General features: G+C 55.2%; 1 protein-coding gene across 1 annotated transcript in view; it reads left to right on the plus strand.

The window, feature by feature from the left end:
* The window catches only part of CTCFL (CCCTC-binding factor like), a 37,078-nt gene extending 14,192 nt beyond the window's left edge, over positions 1 to 22,886 (plus strand). The window contains exons 8-10 of the mRNA XM_070421377.1: positions 14,382 to 14,561; positions 20,158 to 20,263; positions 21,387 to 22,886. Of these exons, the coding sequence (XP_070277478.1) occupies positions 14,382 to 14,561; positions 20,158 to 20,263; positions 21,387 to 21,544 (444 nt within the window). The 3' untranslated portion in view covers positions 21,545 to 22,886. The remainder of the gene's footprint in view (positions 1 to 14,381; positions 14,562 to 20,157; positions 20,264 to 21,386) is intronic.
* The last annotated feature ends 4,248 nt before the right edge of the window (positions 22,887 to 27,134 follow it).

Raw genomic sequence — 27,134 nt, forward strand, 5'->3', positions numbered from 1 at the left:
ACAGTGCCTGTGGGGACAGTGTCTGGGGGACAGTGCCTGTGGGGACAGCGTCTGGGGGACAGCGTCTGGGGGACAGTGCCTGTGGGGACAGTGTCTGGGGGACAGTGCCTGTGGGGACAGTGCCTGTGGGGACAGTGTCTGGGGGACAGTGCCTGTGGGGACAGTGCCTGTGGGGACAGTGTCTGGGGGACAGTGCCTGGGGGACAGTGCCTGTGGGGACAGTGCCTGTGGGGACAGTGTCTGGGGGACAGTGCCTGTGGGGACAGTGTCTGGGGGACAGTGCCTGTGGGGACAGTGTCTGGGGGACAGTGCCTGTGGGGACAGTGCCTGGGGGGACAGTGCCTGGGGGACAGTGCCTGGGGGACAGTGTCTGGGGGACAGTGCCTGTGGGGACACTGCCTGGGGGACAGTGTCTGGGGGACAGTGCCTGTGGGGACAGTGTCTGGGGGACAGTGTCTGTGGGGACAGTGTCTGGGGGACAGTGCCTGTGGGGACAGTGCCTGGGGGACAGTGCCTGGGGGACAGTGCCTGTGGGGACAGTGCCTGGGGGACAGTGTCTGGGGGACAGTGCCTGTGGGGACAGTGTCTGGGGGACAGTGCCTGTGGGGACAGTGCCTGGGGGACAGTGCCTGTGGGGACAGTGTCTGGGGGACAGTGCCTGTGGGGCCAGTGTCTGGGGGACAGTGCCTGTGGGGACAGTGCCTGTGGGGACAGTGTCTGGGGGACAGTGCCTGTGGGGACAGTGCCTGTGGGGACAGTGTCTGGGGGACAGTGCCTGTGGGGACAGTGTCTGGGGGACAGCGTCTGGGGGACAGTGCCTGTGGGGACAGTGTCTGGGGGAAGGTGCCTGTGGGGACAGTGTCTGGGGGACAGTGCCTGTGGGGACAATGTCTGGGGGACAGTGCCTGTGGGGACAGTGCCTGTGGGGACAGTGTCTGGGGGACAGTGCCTGTGGGGCCAGTGTCTGGGGGACAGTGCCTGTGGGGACAGTGCCTGTGGGGACAGTGTCTGGGGGACAGTGCCTGTGGGGACAGTGCCTGTGGGGACAGTGTCTGGGGGACAGTGCCTGTGGGGACAGTGTCTGGGGGACAGCGTCTGGGGGACAGTGCCTGTGGGGACAGTGTCTGGGGGACAGTTCCTGTGGGGACAGTGTCTGGGGGACAGTGTCTGGGGGACAGTGCCTGTGGGGACACTGCCTGTGGGGACAGTGTCTGGGGGACAGTGCCTGTGGGGACAGTGCCTGTGGGGACAGTGCCTGTGGGGACAGCGTCTGGGGGACAGTGCCTGTGGGGACAGTGCCTGTGGGGACACTGCCTGTGGGGACAGTGCCTGGGGGACAGTGCCTGTGGGGACAGTGTCTGGGGGACAGTGCCTGTGGGGACACTGCCTGTGGGGACAGTGCCTGTGGGGACAGTGTCTGGGGGACAGTGTCTGGGGGACAGTGCCTGTGGGGACAGTGCCTGTGGGGACAGTGCCTGTGGGGGACACTGCCTGTGGGGACAGTGCCTGTGGGGACAGTGCCTGGGGGACAGTGTCTGGGGGACAGTGCCTGTGGGGACAGTGTCTGGGGGACAGTGCCTGGGGGACAGTGTCTGGGGGACAGTGCCTGTGGGGACAGTGTCTGGGGGACAGTGCCTGTGGGGACAGTGCCTGTGGGGACAGTGCCTGGGGGACAGTGCCTGGGGGACAGTGTCTGGGGGACAGTGCCTGTGGGGACAGTGCCTGTGGGGACAGTGCCTGGGGGACAGTGCCTGGGGGACAGTGTCTGGGGGACAGTGCCTGTGGGGACAGTGTCTGGGGGACAGTGCCTGTGGGGACAGTGCCTGTGGGGACAGTGTCTGGGGGACAGTGCCTGTGGGGACAGTGTCTGGGGGACAGTGCCTGGGGGACAGTGCCTGGGGGACAGTGCCTGGGGGACAGTGTCTGGGGGACAGTGGTGTGGGGACACTGCCTGTGGGGACAGTGTCTGGGGGACAGTGTCTGGGGGACAGTGCCTGTGGGGACAGTGTCTGGGGGACAGTGCCTGTGGGGACAGTGTCTGGGGGACAGTGCCTGTGGGGACAGTGCCTGTGGGGACAGTGCCTGGGGGACAGTGTCTGGGGGACAGTGCCTGTGGGGACAGTGTCTGGGGGACAGTGCCTGTGGGGACAGTGCCTGGGGGACAGTGCCTGTGGGGACAGTGTCTGGGGGACAGTGCCTGTGGGGACAGTGTCTGGGGGACAGTGCCTGTGGGGACAGTGCCTGTGGGGACAGTGTCTGGGGGACAGTGCCTGTGGGGACAGTGTCTGGGGGACAGTGCCTGTGGGGACAGTGCCTGTGGGGACAGTGTCTGGGGGACAGTGCCTGTGGGGACAGCGTCTGGGGGAGGTGCCTGTGGGGACAGCGTCTGGGGGACAGCGTCTGGGGGACAGTGCCTGTGGGGACAGTGTCTGGGGGACAGTGCCTGTGGGGACAGTGTCTGGGGGACAGTGCCTGTGGGGACAGTGTCTGGGGGACAGTGCCTGTGGGGACAGTGCTTGTGGGGACAGTGCCTGTGGGACAGTGCCTGTGGGGACAGTGCCTGTGGGGACAGTGTCTGGGGGACAGTGCCTGTGGGGACAGTGTCTGGGGGACAGTGTCTGTGGGGACAGTGTCTGGGGGACAGCGTCTGGGGGACAGTGCCTGTGGGGACAGTGTCTGGGGGACAGTGTCTGTGGGGACAGTGACTGGGGGACAGCGTCTGGGGGACAGTGCCTGTGGGGACAGTGTCTGGGGGACAGTGCCTGTGGGGACAGTGACTGGGGGACAGCGTCTGGGGGACAGTGCCTGTGGGGACAGTGCCTGTGGGGACAGTGTCTGGGGGACAGTGCCTGTGGGGACAGTGCCTGTGGGGACAGTGTCTGGGGGACAGTGCCTGTGGGGACAGTGTCTGGGGGACAGCGTCTGGGGGACAGTGTCTGGGGGACAGTGCCTGTGGGGACAGTGCCTGTGGGGACAGTGTCTGGGGGACAGTGCCTGTGGGGACAGTGCCTGTGGGGACAGTGCCTGGGGGACAGTGTCTGGGGGACAGTGCCTGTGGGGACACTGCCTGTGGGGACAGTGTCTGGGGGACAGTGCCTGTGGGGACAGTGTCTGGGGGACAGTGCCTGTGGGGACAGTGCCTGGGGGACAGTGTCTGGGGGACAGTGCCTGTGGGGACAGCGTCTGGGGGACAGTGCCTGTGGGGACAGTGCCTGTGGGGACAGTGTCTGGGGGACAGTGCCTGTGGGGACAGCGTCTGGGGGACAGCGTCTGGGGGACAGTGCCTGTGGGGACAGTGTCTGGGGGACAGTGCCTGTGGGGACAGTGCCTGTGGGGACAGTGTCTGGGGGACAGTGCCTGTGGGGACAGTGCCTGTGGGGACAGTGTCTGGGGGACAGTGTCTGGGGGACAGTGCCTGTGGGGACAGTGCCTGTGGGGACAGTGTCTGGGGGACAGTGCCTGTGGGGACAGTGTCTGGGGGACAGTGCCTGTGGGGACAGTGTCTGGGGGACAGTGCCTGTGGGGACAGTGCCTGGGGGGACAGTGCCTGGGGGACAGTGCCTGGGGGACAGTGTCTGGGGGACAGTGCCTGTGGGGACACTGCCTGGGGGACAGTGTCTGGGGGACAGTGCCTGTGGGGACAGTGTCTGGGGGACAGTGTCTGTGGGGACAGTGTCTGGGGGACAGTGCCTGTGGGGACAGTGCCTGGGGGACAGTGCCTGGGGGACAGTGCCTGTGGGGACAGTGCCTGGGGGACAGTGTCTGGGGGACAGTGCCTGTGGGGACAGTGTCTGGGGGACAGTGCCTGTGGGGACAGTGCCTGGGGGACAGTGCCTGTGGGGACAGTGTCTGGGGGACAGTGCCTGTGGGGCCAGTGTCTGGGGGACAGTGCCTGTGGGGACAGTGCCTGTGGGGACAGTGTCTGGGGGACAGTGCCTGTGGGGACAGTGCCTGTGGGGACAGTGTCTGGGGGACAGTGCCTGTGGGGACAGTGTCTGGGGGACAGCGTCTGGGGGACAGTGCCTGTGGGGACAGTGTCTGGGGGAAGGTGCCTGTGGGGACAGTGTCTGGGGGACAGTGCCTGTGGGGACAATGTCTGGGGGACAGTGCCTGTGGGGACAGTGCCTGTGGGGACAGTGTCTGGGGGACAGTGCCTGTGGGGCCAGTGTCTGGGGGACAGTGCCTGTGGGGACAGTGCCTGTGGGGACAGTGTCTGGGGGACAGTGCCTGTGGGGACAGTGCCTGTGGGGACAGTGTCTGGGGGACAGTGCCTGTGGGGACAGTGTCTGGGGGACAGCGTCTGGGGGACAGTGCCTGTGGGGACAGTGTCTGGGGGACAGTTCCTGTGGGGACAGTGTCTGGGGGACAGTGTCTGGGGGACAGTGCCTGTGGGGACAGTGCCTGTGGGGACAGTGCCTGGGGGACAGTGTCTGGGGGACAGTGCCTGTGGGGACACTGCCTGTGGGGACAGTGTCTGGGGGACAGTGCCTGTGGGGACAGTGTCTGGGGGACAGTGTCTGGGGGACAGTGCCTGTGGGGACAGTGCCTGGGGGACAGTGTCTGGGGGACAGTGCCTGTGGGGACAGTGTCTGGGGGACAGTGCCTGTGGGGACAGTGCCTGGGGGACAGTGCCTGTGGGGACAGTGTCTGGGGGACAGTGCCTGTGGGGACAGTGCCTGGGGGACAGTGCCTGTGGGGACAGTGCCTGGGGGACAGTGTCTGGGGGACAGTGCCTGTGGGGACAGCGTCTGGGGGACAGCGTCTGGGGGACAGTGCCTGTGGGGACAGTGTCTGGGGGACAGTGCCTGTGGGGACAGTGCCTGGGGGACAGTGCCTGTGGGGACAGTGCCTGGGGGACAGTGTCTGGGGGACAGTGCCTGTGGGGACAGTGTCTGGGGGACAGCGTCTGGGGGACAGTGCCTGTGGGGACAGTGCCTGGGGGACAGTGCCTGTGGGGACAGTGCCTGTGGGGACAGTGCCTGGGGGACAGTGCCTGTGGGGACAGTGCCTGTGGGGACAGTGCCTGTGGGGACAGTGTCTGGGGGACAGTGCCTGTGGGGACAGTGTCTGGGGGACAGTGCCTGTGGGGACAGTGCCTGTGGGGACAGTGTCTGAGGGACAGTGCCTGTGGGGACAGTGTCTGGGGGACAGTGCCTGTGGGGACAGTGCCTGGGGGACAGTGTCTGTGGGGACAGTGCCTGGGGGACAGTGTCTGGGGGACAGTGCCTGTGGGGACACTGCCTGTGGGGACAGTGTCTGGGGGACAGTGCCTGTGGGGACACTGCCTGTGGGGACAGTGTCTGGGGGACAGTGCCTGTGGGGACAGTGCCTGTGGGGACAGTGTCTGGGGGACAGTGCCTGTGGGGACAGTGTCTGGGGGACAGTGCCTGTGGGGACAGTGCCTGGGGGACAGTGTCTGTGGGGACAGTGCCTGGGGGACAGTGTCTGGGGGACAGTGCCTGTGGGGACACTGCCTGTGGGGACAGTGTCTGGGGGACAGTGCCTGTGGGGACAGTGTCTGGGGGACAGTGCCTGTGGGGACAGTGTCTGGGGGACAGTGTCTGGGGGACAGTGCCTGTGGGGACACTGCCTGTGGGGACAGTGTCTGGGGGACAGTGCCTGTGGGGACAGTGTCTGGGGGACAGTGCCTGTGGGGACAGTGTCTGGGGGACAGTGTCTGGGGGACAGTGCCTGTGGGGACACTGCCTGTGGGGACAGTGTCTGGGGGACAGTGCCTGTGGGGACAGTGTCTGTGGGGACAGCGTCTGGGGGACAGTGTCTGTGGGGACAGTGTCTGGGGGACAGTGTCTGGGGGACAGTGCCTGTGGGGACAGTGTCTGGGGGACAGTGCCTGTGGGGACAGTGCCTGGGGGACAGTGCCTGTGGGGACAGTGTCTGGGGGACAGTGCCTGTGGGGACAGTGCCTGTGGGGACAGTGCCTGGGGGACAGTGCCTGTGGGGACAGTGTCTGGGGGACAGTGCCTGTGGGGACAGTGTCTGGGGGACAGTGCCTGTGGGGACAGTGTCTGGGGGACAGTGTCTGGGGGACAGTGTCTGGGGGACAGTGCCTGTGGGGACAGTGTCTGGGGGACAGCGTCTGGGGGACAGTGTCTGGGGGACAGTGCCTGTGGGGACAGTGTCTGGGGGACAGTGCCTGTGGGGACAGTGTCTGGGGGACAGTGCCTGTGGGGACAGTGCCTGTGGGGGACAGTGCCTGTGGGGCCAGTGTCTGGGGGACAGTGCCTGTGGGGACAGTGCCTGTGGGGACAGTGCCTGGGGGACAGTGCCTGTGGGGACAGTGCCTGTGGGGACAGTGTCTGGGGGACAGTGCCTGTGGGGACAGTGCCTGGGGGACAGTGCCTGTGGGGACAGTGCCTGTGGGGACAGTGCCTGTGGGGGACAGTGTCTGGGGGACAGTGTCTGGGGGACAGTGCCTGTGGGGACAGTGTCTGGGGGACAGTGCCTGGGGGACAGTGCCTGTGGGGACAGTGCCTGTGGGGACAGTGCCTGGGGGACAGTGCCTGTGGGGACAGCGTTTGGGGGACAGTGCCTGTGGGGACAGTGTCTGGGGGACAGTGCCTGTGGGGACAGTGCCTGTGGGGACAGTGTCTGGGGGACAGTGTCTGGGGGACAGTGTCTGGGGGACAGTGCCTGTGGGGACAGTGTCTGGGGGACAGTGCCTGTGGGGACAGTGCCTGTGGGGACAGTGTCTGGGGGACAGTGCCTGTGGGGACAGTGCCTGGGGGACAGTGTCTGGGGGACAGTGCCTGTGGGGACAGTGTCTGGGGGACAGTGCCTGTGGGGACAGTGTCTGGGGGACAGTGCCTGTGGGGACAGTGCCTGTGGGGACAGTGCCTGTGGGGACAGTGCCTGGGGGACAGTGCCTGTGGGGACAGTGCCTGTGGGGACAGTGTCTGGGGGACAGTGCCTGTGGGGACAGTGTCTGGGGGACAGTGCCTGTGGGGACAGTGCCTGTGGGGACAGTGTCTGGGGGACAGTGCCTGTGGGGACAGTGTCTGGGGGACAGTGTCTGGGGGACAGTGCCTGTGGGGACAGTGCCTGTGGGGACAGTGTCTGGGGGACAGTGCCTGTGGGGACAGTGCCTGTGGGGACAGTGTCTGGGGGACAGTGCCTGTGGGGACAGTGTCTGGGGGACAGTGCCTGTGGGGACAGTGCCTGTGGGGACAGCGTCTGGGGGACAGTGCCTGTGGGGACAGTGTCTGGGGGACAGTGCCTGTGGGGACAGTGTCTGGGGGACAGTGCCTGTGGGGACAGTGCCTGTGGGGACAGTGTCTGGGGGACAGTGCCTTTGGGGACAGTGTCTGGGGGACAGTGCCTGTGGGGACAGTGCCTGTGGGGACAGTGTCTGGGGGACAGTGCCTGTGGGGACAGTGTCTGGGGGACAGTGCCTGTGGGGACACTGCCTGTGGGGACAGCGTCTGGGGGACAGTGCCTGTGGGGACAGTGTCTGGGGGACAGTGCCTGTGGGGACAGTGTCTGGGGGACAGTGTCTGGGGGACAGTGCCTGTGGGGACAGTGTCTGGGGGACAGCGTCTGGGGGACAGTGCCTGTGGGGACAGTGCCTGGGGGACAGTGCCTGTGGGGACAGTGCCTGTGGGGACAGTGTCTGGGGGACAGTGTCTGTGGGACAGTGCCTGTGGGGACAGTGCCTGTGGGGACAGTGCCTGTGGGGACAGCGTCTGGGGGACAGTGCCTGTGGGGACAGTGCCTGTGGGGACAGTGTCTGGGGGACAGTGTCTGGGGGACAGTGTCTGGGGGACAGTGCCTGTGGGGACAGTGTCTGGGGGACAGTGCCTGTGGGGACAGTGTCTGGGGGACAGTGCCTGTGGGGACAGTGCCTGTGGGGACAGTGTCTGGGGGACAGTGCCTGTGGGGACAGTGCCTGTGGGGACAGTGTCTGGGGGACAGTGCCTGTGGGGACAGTGTCTGGGGGACAGTGCCTGTGGGGACAGTGCCTGTGGGGACAGTGTCTGGGGGACAGTGCCTGTGGGGACAGTGTCTGGGGGACAGCGTCTGGGGGACAGTGCCTGTGGGGACAGTGTCTGGGGGACAGTGCCTGTGGGGACAGTGCCTGGGGGACAGTGCCTGTGGGGACAGTGTCTGTGCGGACAGTGCCTGTGGGGACAGTGTCTGGGGGACAGTGCCTGTGGGGACAGTGTCTGGGGGACAGTGCCTGGGGGACAGTGCCTGTGGGGACAGTGCCTGTGGGGACAGTGTCTGGGGGACAGTGCCTGTGGGGACAGTGTCTGGGGGACAGTGTCTGGGGGACAGTGCCTGTGGGGACAGTGCCTGGGGGACAGTGCCTGTGGGGACAGTGCCTGTGGGGACAGTGTCTGGGGGACAGTGCCTGTGGGGACAGTGCCTGTGGGGACAGTGCCTGTGGGGACAGTGTCTGGGGGACAGTGCCTGTGGGGACAGTGCCTGTGGGGACAGTGCCTGGGGGACAGTGCCTGTGGGGACAGTGTCTGTGCGGACAGTGCCTGTGGGGACAGTGCCTGTGGGGACAGTGCCTGGGGGACAGTGCCTGTGGGGACAGTGCCTGTGGGGACAGTGCCTGGGGGACAGTGCCTGTGGGGACAGTGCCTGTGGGGACAGTGCCTGGGGGACAGTGCCTGTGGGGACAGTGTCTGTGCGGACAGTGCCTGTGGGGACAGTGTCTGGGGGACAGTGCCTGTTGGGACAGTGCCTGTGGGGACAGTGTCTGGGGGACAGTGCCTGTGGGGACAGTGTCTGGGGGACAGTGCCTGGGGGACAGTGCCTGTGGGGACAGTGCCTGTGGGGACAGTGTCTGGGGGACAGTGCCTGTGGGGACAGTGTCTGGGGGACAGTGTCTGGGGGACAGTGCCTGTGGGGACAGTGCCTGGGGGACAGTGCCTGTGGGGACAGTGCCTGTGGGGACAGTGTCTGGGGGACAGTGCCTGTGGGGACAGTGCCTGTGGGGACAGTGTCTGGGGGACAGTGCCTGTGGGGACAGTGCCTGTGGGGACAGTGTCTGGGGGACAGTGCCTGGGGGACAGTGTCTGGGGGACAGTGCCTGTGGGGACAGTGCCTGTGGGGACACTGCCTGTGGGGACAGTGTCTGGGGGACAGTGCCTGTGGGGACAGTGTCTGGGGGACAGTGCCTGTGGGGACAGTGTCTGTGGGGACAGTCTCTGTGGGGACAGTGCCTGTGGGGACAGTGTCTGGGGGACAGTGCCTGTGGGGACAGTGTCTGGGGGACAGTGCCTGTGGGGACAGTGCCTGTGGGGACAGTGCCTGTGGGGACAGTGTCTGGGGGACAGTGCCTGTGGGGACAGTGTCTGGGGGACAGTGCCTGTGGGGACAGTGCCTGGGGGACAGTGCCTGGGGGACAGTGTCTGGGGGACAGTGCCTGTGGGGACAGTGCCTGTGGGGACAGTGTCTGGGGGACAGTGCCTGTGGGGACAGTGCCTGTGGGGACAGTGTCTGGGGGACAGTGCCTGTGGGGACAGTGCCTGTGGGGACAGTGCCTGTGGGGACAGTGTCTGGGGGACAGTGCCTGTGGGGACAGTGTCTGGGGGACAGTGCCTGTGGGGACAGTCTCTGTGGGGACAGTGCCTGTGGGGACAGTGTCTGGGGGACAGTGCCTGTGGGGACAGTGTCTGGGGGACAGTGCCTGTGGGGACAGTGTCTGGGGGACAGTGCCTGTGGGGACAGTGCCTGTGGGGACAGTGCCTGTGGGGACAGTGTCTGGGGGACAGTGCCTGTGGGGACAGTGCCTGGGGGACAGTGCCTGGGGGACAGTGTCTGGGGGACAGTGCCTGTGGGGACAGTGCCTGTGGGGACAGTGTCTGGGGGACAGTGCCTGTGGGGACAGTGCCTGGGGGACAGTGCCTGGGGGACAGTGCCTGTGGGGACAGTGTCTGGGGGACAGTGTCTGGGGGACAGTGCCTGTGGGACAGTGTCTGGGGGACAGTGCCTGTGGGGACAGTGTCTGGGGGACAGTGCCTGGGGGACAGTGTCTGGGGGACAGTGCCTGGGGGACAGTGTCTGGGGGACAGTGTCTGGGGGACAGTGCCTGTGGGGACAGTGCCTGTGGGGACAGTGTCTGGGGGACAGTGCCTGTGGGGACAGTGTCTGTGGGGACAGTCTCTGTGGGGACAGTGCCTGTGGGGACAGTGTCTGGGGGACAGTGCCTGTGGGGACAGTGTCTTGGGGACAGTGCCTGTGGGGACAGTGCCTGTGGGGACAGTGTCTGGGGGACAGTGCCTGTGGGGACAGTGCCTGTGGGGACAGCGTCTGGGGGACAGTGCCTGTGGGGACAGTGTCTGGGGGACACTGCCTGTGGGGACAGTGCCTGTGGGGACAGTGTCTGGGGGACAGTGCCTGTGGGGACAGTGTCTGGGGGACAGTGCCTGTGGGGACAGTGTCTGGGGGACAGTGCCTGTGGGGACAGTGCCTGTGGGGACAGTGTCTGGGGGACAGTGCCTGTGGGGACAGTGTCTGGGGGACAGTGCCTGTGGGGACAGTGCCTGTGGGGACAGTGCCTGTGGGGACAGTGTCTGGGGGACAGTGCCTGTGGGGACAGTGTCTGGGGGACAGTGCCTGTGGGGACAGTGCCTGTGGGAACAGTGCCTGTGGGGCTGCTGGAGGTGCCAGCTCAACCGGCCACTTTTCCAGGATCTGTGAGCGCAAGCGACAAACTCCGCTTATTCAGTTCCTGGGTATTTAACAATACCAATACCTTCTTCTGGAAGGTAAACGAAACAGGCACATCACTTCAGGGAAATATTGTGGCCAAGAATGCATCAGCTTTTAAGAGGGAATTAGAATTAGAATTTTGGGAAACTTATATCCAAAGATGGAAGTGACTTTAAGAAAGCAGTTTTGTATATGGTATAATGAAATGTGTTAGCATTCAGAAGCTCTTCGTAACTCAAACTGATTTTTTTCCAAACAACCAATCTATTATTTTACAAAATGAGGGCTGGGTGAAGAATGTTGGGGTCCAACCCCAGCAGGTCCAGGGATCCCCAAAGGTGTGGACAGAGTCGGCGAAGAATGAATGACACGGAGGCAGCATTCAGTTGATCAGCATAGCAAGGTTCTCCCACCAGATTCTGTAGCCAGGTTCTGTCTAGGTTCTCCAGCCAAGTTCTGTCTAGATCTCCAGCCAGGTTCTGTAGCCATGTTCTGTCCAGGATCTTTTGCCATGTTCTCTCTCTAGGTTCTCTCTCTAGGTTCTGTGTAGGATCTCCAGCCAAGTCCTGTCTCTAGGTTCTGTCTCTAGGTTCTTCAGCCAGGTTCTCTTGCTAGGTTCTGTTTCTAGGTTCTGTGTAGGATCTCCAGCCAAGTCCTGTCTCTAGGTTCTGTGTTCTGTTGTCTTGTTACATCTGTATTTATACCAGTTGATTTTATTTTATTTTATTTTAAATATATTTTATTGATTTTTTACAGAGAGGAAGGGAGAGAGATAGAGAGTTAGAAACATCGATGAGAGAGAAACATCGATCAGCTGCCTCCTGCACATCTCCTACTGGGGATGTGCCCGCAACCCAGGTACGTGCCCTTGACCGGAATCGAACCTGGGACCTTTCAGTCCGCAGGCCGACGCTCTATCCACTGAGCCAAACCGGTTAAGGCGGATATACCAGTTGATTTTAATCCTATCAATTTCTATTCCAAAGGTTAGGGTGTTTCTTATCTCCATTCCAGGGAGTAAAGATTATGTAGCTTAAGCGTGATTGTTTGTAGTTAAAGTGATTAACTACCCGCCTGGCACTTAGTTAAGGGGTTTTATCCCCTCCCTAACTTCAGGGAAAAATCCCTACCTGGGGAAACAACCTTTCTCAGAGAGGTGACCTTGGTTAAAACACATAGCGCCAAGAAGGGGAGCAAACATATTAAGAACAGTATGCTATATACGCCAGGTCCCTTGAAACATATGCTGTGCAGATGTTTCTTCTCTGCAGCGACTGTGTCAAGCAGCAAGGATGGACCGGCTCCCGGCAGAAGAATCCATTCAAAGTATAAGACAGAGCAATGGATTTTCATGTAACAGAGTAGAAAAGTTCATTGGGTGGTTTCAGATTCCACATTCTAGCCAGTTTTTAAGAAATACCACTTTTTGAGTTTTGGTGTAATATCAAAAAGAGAATGTCTACAATCATTTGAAAAGGCTATTAAAATTCTGTCCCTCTCCCAGCTACCTATCTGTGAGAGTAGATTTCCTTCATCTACTAGTATCTCCACCACAACACACCTCAGCCGACTGAAGGCAGAAGCAGAGAGAGAACCAGGCTGTCTTCGTTTAAATTTGAATTTCAGATAAACAAGTACTTTTGTATATATGCATGTCCCAAATGGTAATTGGCAATCCTATCTGCTAAGCCAGACACTCATTTTCGTTTTGAAAAAAATAATATGTGTTTATAGAAATAGGTTAACATGTAGTTGGTTTATTGTTCTTTTTAAAAGAATCTATAACTATTTTAATTTCTCAGTTTTGATTTCTAATAGAGTCAGTATTAATAATTTTTTCAGTATTAATAATGTTTAAGAGTAAAAGGGGTCCTAAGACCAAACGCGTGAGAACTGCCCTGGCCAGGGTGGCGCAGTTGGTTGGAGCATCGTCCTGTACACCGCAAGGGTTCGAGTCCCAGTCAGGGCACACACCCAGGTTACAGGTTCAATCCCTGTGCGGGGTGCATGCGGGAGACGACCTGTCCATGTTCTCCTCTCACATTGATGTTTCTCTCCCTCTCCCTTCCTCTCTTTCTAAAAAATCAATGAAAAGCCTATCCTTGAGTGGGGGTTTTTTTTAAAAGGCATGTGCCACTTGGATATTTTTCCTGGTTAGGAAAGGTGGAAGTCAGTACTTACTGTGTTTCAGAGTAGGAGCTATAAATGGTAAAAGCTTTAAGAAATAAATGAGGAAAGAAAACAGGGAGTTTATCTAGTAAACTTGGAGCATTGGAATATTCTAAGCTCGGGCTCAAACTTTTTTAAATGAACCAGGAGAATTTCCTGGAAGATGGACAAGACGTGGAGGGGAGGAGGGGCCCCGGGGGGGCCAAGCAGAGCGCACACAGGGGACCTTGAGCTGGGACCCTGCTGGGTGCTCTGAGTGCTTTGATTCTGGAGACCCAGGCTCCAGGTGGGACGGTGACTCCCAGCGGGGAGCCCGGGAGATGGTCCTGGAGATGGGAGGCAGGTGAAGGGGCGGAGGGTGTTCCGGAGAGAGAGACACGAAGAAAGACTGTCCACTAGGTAATTAACAGGAGGGCGGAAGTGCTCATGTGTGTCATCTGAACGATCATAGCATTTTAGCCCTAGCCGGTTCGACTCGGGGCACAGAGCGTCGGCCTGCGGACCAGGGTCCCAGGTTCGATGCTGGTCAAGCGCACGCATGTACTTTGGTTGCAGGCTCCTGGCTCCTGCCCGGCCCGGGCCCTGTTGTGCAGGAGGCAACCAGTCGATGTCACATCGATGTCTTGCCCTCTCTCCTCCGCTCTCCCTAAAAATCAATGGAAAAATATCCTCGAGTGAGGATTAACAAAAACTAACAAACAGCAAATAATCATAGCATTTTAAATCAGATAAAATGTGTATTTTTGTTTGATTTTTATATTTTTTTTGTCCTGATTCTCCCAAAATTCTTTTTTTTTTTTAATATATCTTTATTGATTTCAGAGAGGAAAGGAGAAGGAGAGAGAGATAGAAACATCAATGATGAGAGAGAACTATTGATCGGCCGCCTCCTGCACACCCCCCACTGGGGATCGAGCCCGCAACCCAGGCATCTGCCCTTGACAAGAAAAGAACCCGGGACCCCTCAGTCCGCAGGCCAACACTCTATCCACTGAGCCACACCAGCCAGGGCTCTCCCGAAATTCTTTACTCCTATAAATCTTGGTTAAAGTGTCTGCTGTTTCTTTGCTGAGAGCAATCGTTTGCACCATGATGCTTCTAATTCGATGTGCGGGTTTGTTGCCATTCTATCAGGAAGTAGGAGGGAAATGGAAGCCTCTTTGCTTCCAGCCCCACCCGGCCACTGAACTGGAACTCTGTGTGTTTAATTTGCGAGTTCCGTCCGCCCTTCGGAAACGCAGCTCACTGTGAACAGTGCTGGAAGCGGGTCTGCAAATCCGTGGGCTCTGGAGGGAGCACGGTGGTCCTTTCCCTCCCGTGGTGTGCTCTCCGACCCAGGGCTGTGGGGCCTGCTGGAGCCTGGGCAGGGCGCCCACCGCTGTGTCGGGAATGTCTCCGCTGTGACTTTCCTTAGTCGTGCGCTCATCTTTGGGGGGGAAAGAAACACACGATAAATAATGTCTGACACAAAACATTCCTGTAAAGAGCTGACGGCCGTCCCCGCCCCCCCCCCCCCGCCCCCTTCCCTCCAGGGGCGCCGCATGGCGCTTCACACCCAGACCCACACTGGAGAGAAGCCGTTCGCCTGCCCGTCCTGTAGCCAGCGCTTCGCAAAGAAGGAACTCCTGAGCGCCCATGTCAGGAAGTGCCACGCTGCCTCCCCGCCGGCCGTGCACGAATGCCCCCAGTGCCGGAAAGGCTTCTCCCGCTGGGTAAGCACCCCAGCGCCATCCGTCTCCCTGAAAGGACCCGCTTCCTCCCAGGCCCAGGGTCTCTCTCCGGACTCAACCCCAGTTATGAACCTGCCAGGTAGCCACCGCTGTGCCTTGGGAAAGGGGCTGGTAGTTGCAGGACGCTTGACAATCTATCAAAGTGCGGTCTCTCCTTCTTCCAGAAAGACAGTCCTGCAAACAAAGCCTTGCAAATACTTTTAGGGAGTTCCCAGGCGCACGACAATGCAGGAGGAATCCCTAGTTGTAGTGTGACACTTAGAAAGTGAATGCAATTTAGGCTTCTTCACAGGCAGAATGCAATTTTCAAAATGTTTCACAGGTGGATATATATATATATATATATATATATATATATATATATATATATAATTGATTATATATATAATCAATTATATATATATATATATATTATATATATAATCATTGATTTCAGAGAGGAAGGGAGAAGGAAAGAGAGATAGAAACATCAGTGCTGAGAGAGAACCATTGATTGGCTGCCTCCTGCAACCGCAACCCGGGCATGTGCCTTTGACCAGAATCGAACCCAGGAGCCTTCAGTCCGCAGGCTGACGCTCTATCCACTGAGCCGAACCAGCCAGGGCTCACAGATGGTCTTAATATAGTGCTGTTGATACTGTGCTCAGCAAACCACTTACCTTTCCGCTTTATTCTTTTGGGGTGTTGTATTTGTTTTCTCTTTGCGGCCTAACAAATTGCCTCACGCTTATAGCACCAAACATGTCTGACCTCCAGTCCTGTGGCTCACCCTTGGCTGGGTGGCTCTGGCTGCCGGCCCCCATGAGGCTGCCTCAGGGTGTTGGCGGGGCTGTACCTCTGAAGGCTGGCCCCGGCTGGGGAGCCACTCTGTGGAGGTGGGCACAGGCCTTGGTTCCTGGGCACACGCACCTCTCCATTGGACTGCTCCAGTGTGCGAGGGGGAAGCCACCGAGCCTTTGTCACCTGGTCTTAAAAGTGACAACATTACTTCTATTCATTAGAAACGAATCACTGAGCCCAGCCCATACTCAAAGGTGGGACAAGAGGTCCCTTTAGAAAGGAAGAGTGACAAAGAATGTGTGGACACTTAACCCCCCCCCCACACACACACACACACACACACACGTACACACACACATATGGTTAGCTAGGTCCTTAGATAATGGATGCTCCACGCTAACTTTACGAAAGTTTGAGTTATCTGAATTGACTATTTTTATGGAGGAAAACTTTTTTCTCTTGAAAAGTAGGGTAGCTGTGTGTTCTGGTAGGTAGCATAGTGGGATAATTCTGGAGTGTTACTGCCAGTAGTTCAAAATGTCAAATAAAAGCCACGGCAAAGCTCCAAAAAGGAGCATTCCTATGGAGTTAACATTGTGCAGAGCGCCCTCTGGTGAGAGAAACAGAAAGCGGAGAACAGAGTGAGTTGGCCTCATAGTGTCCCTCAAAGCGTGGAATCAGAAGCTTTCAAACTTTGTCTTTCATTCAAGAAGGAAGATATTTGGATTTACATCTGGAATGTATAAAAAAACTCTTACAACTTAATAATAATAAAAAGCTCAAATAACCAATTAAAATCAGACACTTCTAAACAGACACTTCTCCGAAGAAGCTCATGAGACATCCTTGGCATCATTAGTTACCAGGGAAATCCGAATCAACATCACAGTAAAGATACCCCTAGAACCAGCTGTTGTGATCGCTACAACGAAAGAAGCCATAGCGGTCCTAGCCTATTTGCTCAGTGGATAGACTTTAGAGCGTCAGCCTGCGGACCAAAGGGTCCTGGGTTTGATTCTGGCCAAGGGCATGTACCCGTGTTGCAGGCTCCTCCCCGGCCTGGGCCCTGGTCAGGGTGCAGGCAGGAGGCAACCAATCGATGTGTTTCTCTCACATGAATGTTTCCCTTTGTCTTTCCCTCTTTCTCACACTTTCCCTAAAAATCAATGGAAAAATATCCTCCGGCGCCAGGATTCACAAACAAACTAGCTGACAGAACACACCATGAAAGAGCTGGGAACAGGGGCTCTCAGACGCTGCTGCTGGGTTAAAGTGGTGAAGCCCTGGCTGGCCTGCTCAGTGATTAGATCGCTGGCCCAGGCACCAAAGAGTCATGGGTTTGATTCCCGGTTAAGGGCATGTTCCTGGATTGTATCCCACATGTATCTCTTTCACATTGATATCTCTCTCTCTCTCTCTCTCTCTCTCTCCCTCCCTCCCTGTCTATCTGTCTGTCTGTCTCTCTCCCCTCCCTTCTACTCTCTCTAAAGATCAATGGAAACATATTCTCTAAGGAGCATTAACAAATAAATAAAAATAAAATAAGCCCAGCTGGTGTGGCTCAAAGGTTGAATGTCCACCCATGAACCAGGAGGTCATGGTTCAATTCCCAGTCAGGGCACATGCCGGTTGCGGACTCAATCCCCAGAAGGAGGCAGCCGATCAATGATTCTCTCTCATCACTGATGTTTCCCTCTCTCCCTCCCTCTCCCTTCCTCTCTCTGAAATCAATAAAAACATATTTTTTAAAAAAGCATTGCTGGTGGGAACACAAACTGGTATAGACACTTTGTAAGACACTTTGGCAGTTTCTTTTTTTTTTTTTTTTTAATAATTTTTATTTCTTAAAGTATTACAAAGAGTATTACATATGTCTCCTTTTTTCCCCCCCTTGACATTCCCCCGCCCCCTCCGCCCCGTGTCTTGTGTCCATTGGTTAATCTTATATGCATGCATATAAGTCCTTCAGTTGGTCTCTTAATCCCCCCCAACCCTCCCCAGGCTTCCCACTGTAGTTTAACATTCTGTTCAATGTTGCTCTGCTTCTGTATCTACCCCTGTACATCAGTCCATACTGGTCCCCTTTATTTGTCCCAACCTCACTGGAGTAGTCTCAACCTCACCAGGGCCGTCTGAGCCTCACCAGGCACTTTGGCAGTTTCTTAACTAAACATATTTTTTTGCCATACGATCCAGCAGTCACACTCCTTTGTATTTACCCAAAGGAGCTGAAAGCTTATGTCCACAGGAACACCTACTGGTGGATACGTATAGCAGTTTTATTCATGATAGCCAAAGCTTGGCAGCCACCAAGATGTCCTTCGGTAGGTGAATGGGCACTTAAACTGTGGTCCCTCTGGACAATGGAATATCACCCAGCACTAAAAAGAAGGGAGCTGTCAGGCCATGGAGAGACATGGAGGAATCTTTTAAAAAGCGTTTTCTGCTGTTGCTTTTTTAAAAAATATGTTTTTATTGATTCCAGAGAGAGGAAAGGAGAGAGAGATAGAAACATCAATGAGAGAAAAACATTGATCGGCTGCCTCCTGTACATCCCCTACTGAGGATTGAGCCCACAACCTGGGAATCGAACTGTGACCTCCTGGTTCATAGATTGATGCTCAACCAGCCAGGTGACATTGGAGAATCTTAAGTGCACAGTACTAAGTGAAAGAAGTCAATCTGAAAAGCTACATGCTATTTAATTTCAACTATATGACATTCTGGAAAAGGCAAAATTATGAAGACAGGAAAGACCACTGGTTTTCAAGAGTGGGAGAGGGAGGGATGAATGGGCGAAGCACAGAGGATTTTTAGGGCCGTGAAACTACTCTGTATGATACATGATGGGCACATGTCATTATATATATCTGTCCAAATCCATAGAACATACACCAAGAGCGAACGTTAAGGTAAACTGTGGACTTTGAGTGATGATGACGTGTCAGTGTAGGTTCATCAGTTATAACAAACTAGAGGCCCAGTGCACAAAATTTGTGCACCCATGATGGGGGGAAGGGTCCCTCAGTCTGGACTGCGCCCTCTCGCAGTCCGGGAGCCATCAGGGGATGTCCGACTGACGGCTTAGGCTCACTCCCCACCCATCAGTCAGGCAGTCTTAGCGCTGCCACGGAGGTAGGAGAGCCCGGCTTCTGGTTGAGCAGTGCTCCCCAGTGGGAGTGCACTGACCACCAGGTGCCAGCTCCTGCATTGAGCATCTGCCCCCTGGTGGTCAGTGTGCATCATAACAACAGGTCATTCTGCCGTTTGGTCTATTTGCATATTAGTCTTTTATTATATAGGATGTACCATCAGGTGGGGGATGTTGATAGCGGGGGAAGGTGTGCAGATGTGGGGCAGGGGGTATATGAAGACTCGCCATCTCCCTCACATCAATGGGTTGCCTTCCGCACCCACCCAGAATGGGGACCAAACCCACAACCCAGGAATGTGCCCTGACTGGGAGTCAAACCCGCCACCCTTCCGTGTACAGGACAATGGTCCAACCAGCTGAGCCACACCAGCCAGGGCAACAAGCTTCCGTGCTTCAACACACAATCGTCCCAGGACGTCACAGGCAGGTCCCCTTCCTCCCGGGAAGACGCTGCTCTGCACTGGGGATGCTGGGTCCTCCCAGGAGCAGCTTCTCTCCAGCACAGGGTTTGTCACACGACCTCGCCCCCTGAGTCCTGAACAGCCTGGGTGTCCTGTCGGTTCCTCCACCTGCTTTTTAAAGGCTGGGCGTGTTTACATTTGACTTTTTTGTTCATTCAAAACCGATGTGAGACGTTCTTAACCGCGAGCTTGACGAGGTTGTAGGGAGAGTGAGGCGTGCACATGTCTTTGCACTTTTCTGGGGAAGGGACCATCGCCCTTTATCCTCAAGGGCATCCTGGGCCTGAGAGGCTCCGTGTGCCCATCACCACCGTGCAAACCAGGGGCTGGCGGGCTTTTCCGTGAAGGGCCAGACAGTGACTATTCCAGCTCCTCACACCAGGCAGACCCTCTCCGCCCCAACTGCTCGCGTCTGAGGTTAAAGCACGAACGCAGCCGGAGGTGGCTGTTCGTAAATGAAGGGATGTGGCTTGTCCCAGGGCACGTGCTGTACAGAAGCCGTCGGCCGGCCAGGCGGCCCTCGGCCACAGCGCGCCGGCCCCTGTGCACAAACACCACACAGAGTTCCAATAACCCGCTGTGACCTTCCCCCTCTGTCATATGTGAATCCTCCTTCCGCCACCCATCAGCCCGGGAAGCCCCATCCTGAAGTCAAAATGGAAATTTTATGTAATCAGCAAATTTAATGGCATGTCACTGGTATCTGCCATTAGCATATGGGCTTTTCAGATAGTGAAGGTTTTCTGCCTGATGCCAAATCCTCCGCAGTGTTCCTACCTAAGAATATATCGCTGCGAGGCTCGCCCAGGACAGACCCCCACTGTAACCTGATTGCTGTTCGCGTGTTCATAACTCAGAGCTGGGCAGGCGAGACGCTGGCAGGGCCGTGATAGCTCTGGTCTTTTATTGGTTTTCATAAAACCGACCAATACATTGAATTTCTGGTTTAATATCAAGCCTCGCCTCGGAGAGTAGAAGCAATCTAGAAAAGTCCATTTTGACTCTGTTACAAAGAACTATCCAAAATTCGCCTGCTTTTGGCTCGGCCTACACAACAGAAAGGGTCACCTTTACAAAGCCACCCTTTTGTGTAAGAGTGTGAGGCACGCGCCGCCGTGGCCACAGCGCGTCCAGACCGCGCACTGAACGCCTTCCTCGGGCTCAGCGTGTGTGCTCCCCGCAGGCGAACATGCAGAGACACGCGGGGAAGTGTGCGGCCGCGGCCCCCGGAGCAGGAGGACGGACCGAGGCGAGGATGTGGGCGGTCCCGAAGGAGGAAGACGAATACGGTACCTCGTTTTAAACATATTGGGGTTGACTTTGACCATGATGTGCTCGCTGTACCTTTCCCTGGGTGCTGAGCGTTCTGCGGGGAGCACACTTGGGGGCAGGTCTTGAGCTCCATTTGGCCCCGTGTGGTCAGCGGGGAAGCAGCCTGGTCACTTGCCCCTCTCAGGGCTGCAGTGAGGTTGGAGTAGGGAGGGACTGGGGAGCCCTGGGCGGAGTCCACACCCCCCACCACATGGGTTCCTGGGGGCACGTTGGTGAGGCTGGATGCCCACCGCCCTCCTGTCCCTGAAGCTCCCTCAGCAGAGCCGTGGGTTGCTGAGCGCTGTGTTCGCACCGGAGGTGCTGCAGTAACAACTACAAACTGGGGGGCTTGGACCAGGAGGTGACAGACCCCCACAGTCTGGAGCCAGACATCCTGAACGGAGGCGTGGCCAGGCCCTCTCCCTCCGGAGGCTCCAGGGTCGGGGCCTCCTGCCTCTTCCAGCTTCTGGTGGCCCCAGCGTTCCTTGGCTCTTGGCTGCATCACCCCAGTCTCTCTGTCCTTACCTTTTCTGTCTCTTATAAAGCCCTTGTCATGGCTGAGGGTCTGCCTAGAAAATTGAGATGATCTCATCTCGAGGTCCCTAATTACCTCTCCAAAGACCCTTATTTCAAAAAGGTCACACGCAGGTCGGGTGTTAGGGTGTGGACACAACTTGGGGGGGTGGGCAGCGATTCAACCCACGCCAGGTACACTCGTTTATTGGAGGCGACAAACCAGGTGGAATCCAACAGCAAGCCCAAGACCAGGCCACCTGGACCTGGGCTCTAAGTGGGAGGGACCTGAAAACATCTGTGTAGATGTGTGACTTCACCTAAATGCGCGGGATTGTGTTTAAAGCCCCACAACGGAGAACAGCTGTAGAGCTGAGGTGGAGAAACCCTGACAGAGGCAGGGCTGATAGAGACCCTGACAGAGAGCAGACTCATCGTCCTGTCCATCCACAGAAACATTGCTTTCTAAAAACAGTGCTGCTCGGCTAACAATCAAAATACATTTGCACTGACTTCTTGGCCTTATTTTAAATGTGTCAACCCTGTGCCTTTCTCCCCACCCCCCAACACCCCCCCCGCCCCCCCCAGAAGCCGCTGCCTGGGAGGCCGAGGAGGCCTCCATGGTGAGGGGTGACCAGTACCTAGGAGAGATGACTCCTGTCAACTTCGGGGAGACCACAGCCGGAAGAAAGGACCTGGATGGAGACCTGACCTGCGAGATGGTCCTCAGCATGCTGAACGAGTGAGGCGCTCGGGCCATTCTCACAGCGCGCCATCCTCAGGCGGGTTGGGGCGCTTGGCGTCCTCTGTGAAACAGTGAAGTTTGTGACGCTGGGCAGCCATCGTTTTTTCCAAAGCTGGAGGCAGTGCCTAGAATTGTTTGCCTGTTTTTCACTGAATATTTACAAAATTAAAACAGAAAACATTGCAGGTGTTTTATAAGAGGCCCACATCTTGAATTGAGGGATAAAATCCCAAACCCATGAATTCATTCACTAGATTTTGGCCAAAGTGGCCCACAATGAATGAGCAGTGATTTTTGGACAATACCTATTGCTGTCGTAGCACAGACTATTGAGTGCTTCGGCCAACAGTCAAAGCTGGAAAACTTTATGTTGAATTGTACATGCCCGTGATAGTTCTAATATTACAATTTTTAAACATAAAATATAAATTTTATATCCTTTTTTGTACAGATGAATTTTCCATAAAATTTAAAGCCGTCATAATACTTTTAATGAGTTTTAGATTCAACACAAAGAACCTTAATATTATACCCCAAAAAACTAAGTGGAAAATGAGAAACTCTAAATTCAACTAGAAAGTAATGCTTAACCTATTTCACCTCAGTGTCTGAGCAAAGTCTGCATTTAGATTTTTGTGTGCTTTCTGAATTGTGTTCTTTGGCTGGAAGGAAATCACCCTGGTTACTTCCCATTATTGCTCATCAGCATATCAGTTCATCACCTGTTTGTTCTGCTAAAACCACTTTATGTTTTCAAAATAATTGGTAGAGAAAAAACAAAATCCTGGTCATGAAAATGTGTACTGGAGAAGAATTTGTACTTTTTTAGAGCCCCCTGTAAACAATGAGTCTTTGAAGACCTTCCCATCTTCGAACAGCATGTGAAATGCCCAGAATTAAAGTTAACTAGTTCCTATCTTCATAATGAGTCACATTTTTCTTCTGAGCTCAGCACTTGCTTTTGCTGTGAAATTTTCTCCCCAGAGTTTAAAATCAATGATGGGTCCTAAATTCAAGTTCTTTTTTTTTCCAGTTTAATTGAGGTATAATTGACAAATAAAAATATGAGACGTTACAGTGTACATCACCATGATTACACCGTGACTACATTGTTTAAGAATATCTCCCATCTTGTTAGCTCAGTTCAAATTCTTAAAATGCTGATCTGTTGTTAAAAATATCCCGTCAGAAGCGCTGGACAAGGTGAGCCTGTGGGAGGGCGTTATATTCTTTTCATAACAACAAACCATTGAATTCACATAGTGAGACATAGTCTGTTATCTGCTACCATTCTGACTATTTGAACTTTTGTAATTGTTTCTTATTTTTTTACTATTGTTTAAAGATGTTTTGCATAACTCAATAAAATGACTTAAAGTTATCTTTGTTATAAAATGTGTGTGGTGGTTCCTAAAAATGTCTTTTTTCCCCCTGATGAAGATGTGGAAAAATCAAAACTCTTGTGCACCGTTGGTGGGAATGTAAAATGGTGCAGCCCCTATGGGAAATGGTAGGGCAGTTCTTCAAAAAATTAAAAATAGAACCACCCTGTGACCCAGCAGTTTGGGTGTACACCTAAAAGATTGAAAGCAGAGCTTTGAAGAGATATTTGCACACCCATGGTCATAGCAGCACTATTCACAGTAGCCAATACGCGGAAGCCACCCAATGTGCATGGATGGATGGATGGATGGGTCAGTAACGACGTGGTCCATCCATACAATAGAATAGCACTCAGCCTCAAAAAGGAAGGCATTCTGACACCTGCTACAGCATGCATGAGCCTTGAGGACATCACATTAAATGCAATAAGCCAGACACAAGAAGACAAACACTGTATGATTCCACCTATATGAGGGACCCAGGGTAGTCAAATTCCTGGAGACAGAAGGGAGAATGGCAGGTTCTGGGAGCGGGGGCATGGAGTGCTAGTGTTCCATAGGTGCAGAGCTTCAGTGTGGGAAGATGACAGAGTTCCTGATGGTTGCACAACAGCGTGAATGTACCCAATGCTGTTGAACTGCCCACTGATAGTTGAAATAGTAAATGTTATGTTGTGTATTTTACTACAATTAAACATTTTTAAATTTAAAGAGAACCGATAAACATGTTTAGCCCTGGCTGGGCTGCTCAGTGGATAGAGGTCGGCCTGCGGACTGAAGGGTCTCGGGTTCGGGCTGGTCAAGGGCATGTTCCTCGGTTGCGATCCCTGGCCTCAACTCGTGTGGGAGGCAGCCGATCACTGTGTCCCTCTCTCTGTCTCTCCCCCTCCCTTCCACTCTCTCTAAAAGTCAATGGGACAATATCCTCGGGTGAGGATTAACAACAAAAAACATGTTTGAAACTGCAAGCCCAGTTGGTATCTAACAACATCAACACCTCCTCATAAGCTGTCTTTTGTAAGGGATTTGCAGTGTTTTGCGTGTATAACACCTGATGACATGTGATGTAGAATGAAATTCAGATGATGGGCTTTGATTCTATATTATGTGTCCAGACTCCCACCAAACACCTGCATAAAAGGAGAAACTCGTTTGTTCGTCAAGTGCAGTAACTACTAGTGCATTCGATTTCTGTGGCAGGAGCGATGACAGCAGTCTCCACAAGAGGGCAGTTGTGTCTCCCCTCCACCCTCCTCCTCCAACGGCCCTCCTTCCCAACCAGGGAGACACACCTTCAGCTATCGGAGACTCTGATAAGAATGGCCAAGTTGTAACAAACTCTCCCACGTTGGCGTGATCAATGTCGTACCATAGAGAAAGGTGAAAAATGGTTTGCTCTTATTCGTAGCAGGAGCGTTTATTGCACTTGACTTTGCCACGTGAAGAAAGGGGCCTTTACAAAACCTGGAGGTGAGGACGGTGTGGTGGCCCTGAGTTCAGACGCCTGGGGACTGAGCCACCTTCGGAACGGGAACGCTTCAGCTTAAAATAGCTCTGCGACCCACAGGAAATCGTTCTGGAATGTATACCTCTTGCACAATTTAACGTCTCTGTTTGGGGGGAGGGTGTTTAAATTACAACATTGTTTGACAACAGTTTTACTATGTAAAGGATGCTTTTTAAACAAACCTAGGACCTGGCTGAAGCCTGCATTCCTGCAGTCAGCCACTGACCGGGCGGCTCCCAGCGGAGGGTTAGTCCTGCGGAACTAAGAAGAAAGTTGATATTGTAAAGTCCGACAGCTACTACTGAACATGGCACCTTTGCAGATGTCATTTCCAGCATCAATGTGGTGTTTTTGGTAACCATGGAAAACCTCGGGGATACTTAATGTATGCGTTATGACTCTGTCATTAATGGGCAGTGCTAGTCATACTTAAACACGTTGAATTCAAGCCTTAGGACATTGGCTTAACCAGCCAGCTTCATCTACATTTTGCTGATCCTTTTGTTGCAGTTTATTTTTTTTTAATCCTCACTGAGGATATTTTTTTCCATTGATGTTTAGAGGAAGTGGAAGGGAGGGAGGGAAGGAGAAAGAGAAACCTCGACGTGAGAGAGACACAACAATTGTTTGCCTCCCGCACGTACCCCAACTGGGACCAGGATCAAACCTGGAACCCAGGTATGTGCCCTTGACTGGGAATCGAACCTGGGACCCTTTGGTGAGTGAGCTGCTGCTCTAACCACTTAACCACAGTGGCCAGGGCATATTGCAGTTTATTTTTGATTGAGTATATCTGATAAAACAGATTTTAAGTGGCATCCTAGTTTATGATGTTACTTTAGTAGGTTTGTATCATTTCCAAGGCCTGGCCTTTAAGTCATTGTCTTTATAGTATGCACCATCTAGGATTTCAAACGACATAAATCCCTTTTTTCCTCAGCAGTTGCAGGTAGAATACCGTAGAGGTCGCTCACCATGCGTGCGGAGACAAAACCGCAGTAAAAAGACCTCTTAGCCCACCGGTTTTGCTCCGTCCGAGGACTGAAAGGTTGTGGGTTCGATTCCCTGTCAAGGGCACGTACCTCAGGTGCAGGTTCCCCAGCCCTGGTGGGGGCTCGTGCAGGAGGCAACCAATCGATGTGTCTTCCTCACGTCGATGTTTCTCTCTCTCTCTCTCTTTCCCCCTTCCTTTCACTCTCTCTAGAAATCAATGGAAAAAGTATCCTGGGTGAGGATTAAAAAAACCAAAACCTCCTAACTGAGCCAGGATGACTGGAAGCTGGCCACGGGGTGACACGTTCCTCTTAGGGGCAACCAAAGAGCTGAAAGGCACCTTGTTGCCATTTCCTGCTCGTGGAGTATGACAAAGGTCACTGATCAAAAGACTCATCCTGATCATCGGTATAATTACATCCCAAGGCCTGAACCAGCAGAATCCGTAAAGTGATAACAGAAAACAGCGTGCTTGACAGTGAGTTACTTTAAATCAATCATCATTGGTCACTTTGTCTACAGGCGACACCCAGTCCTCGGGGTGCCTCCCACGAGGGCTGCAGCACCTGTCACCTGGGTGTGCACTTGTCCCTGCACTGGTCACCTTCACTCCGTCCTCCTGGGCCTCAGGGCTCCTCCTCCTGCAGCGTGGCTCTGTACTCCTCCCACCACTCAACATGCCCGACCTTCATCCAGCTCCGTCATCCTGGGGAACACTCCAGCTCCTTCGAGGCCCTGGACAGCAGTGGCTCAGAATGCTCTCGGGGCATTGGGATTACCTGGGGAGCTTATAGAAACCAAACTCCTGGACCCCCAGGCCCGTGAATTAGCATGGGGGTGGCCCCGGAGAATCAGCATTTTCCAGTTTTGTTGCAAAGCGAGCTCCGGGGCCTCTTGCTCTCCAGGCTTCGGTCCTCCCCTGCTCTCACGCATGCTGGGAAAACTAGAGATGCGAATGTTCTGCAGCAGCCATAGCTTCCATTCTCGGGTTCTCCCCAGAACAGAACGCAGCCTCTCTCCAGTGGCCTGTCCACCGCTCACCGTCCCAGCGGGAACAGAAAGAGGCAGAGCTTCCAGAAGCAACACGTGACCTGTGTTGTGGGACTCGCCAGCCTCCTCCATGGCTTGGCACTGAGATGGCAAACTCAGGGAACGGGGAGCAAGCGCGGCAGCTGTGACGGTGTCAGGCACAACCGTGACAGGAGAGGGACAGCGAGAAGATCCAGGATTGCTGACCGTCCAGGAGGTCTGCTCCGGCGACGATGACGGCGTCGCGGGGGCAGGGACCGTTTCACAATGCACGTGTCTGACCGCGCAAGCGTGTGTGTCCTGTGTCAGGTAACGCTCCTCTCGGTACACGGGGCCCGGCAGAAGGAGAACGCTGGTTCTTCTTAAACATGATTCTTACCCCTTATTGTGACAGACGGGACAACCCCAGCATGGGTGGATGGATGAGTACAGGTAGATACCTGCTCATATTTTTTAAATTCCATGAAGAATCAGACATTAGTCATGGGAAGGTGAGGCCCTCAAATGTTGGGCAAATAGAAATTAGTTTACTCATCACAACTTGTTATCTAAATTAAATGGGTATCGCAATTCTTCTTAGTGCTAGTTTCCAACAATACATCTTTTTTTTGTTAAACATTTTTTAATTTTTTGAGGTATAACTTACATTCAGTAAAATCCCCCACCCTCTTTTTAAGTGT

Source organism: Myotis yumanensis, unplaced genomic scaffold (genome assembly GCF_028538775.1).
Source record: "Myotis yumanensis isolate MYYU_CA2020_CCGP unplaced genomic scaffold, mMyoYum1.0.hap1 SCAF_7, whole genome shotgun sequence".
Lineage (NCBI taxonomy): Eukaryota > Metazoa > Chordata > Mammalia > Chiroptera > Vespertilionidae > Myotis > Myotis yumanensis.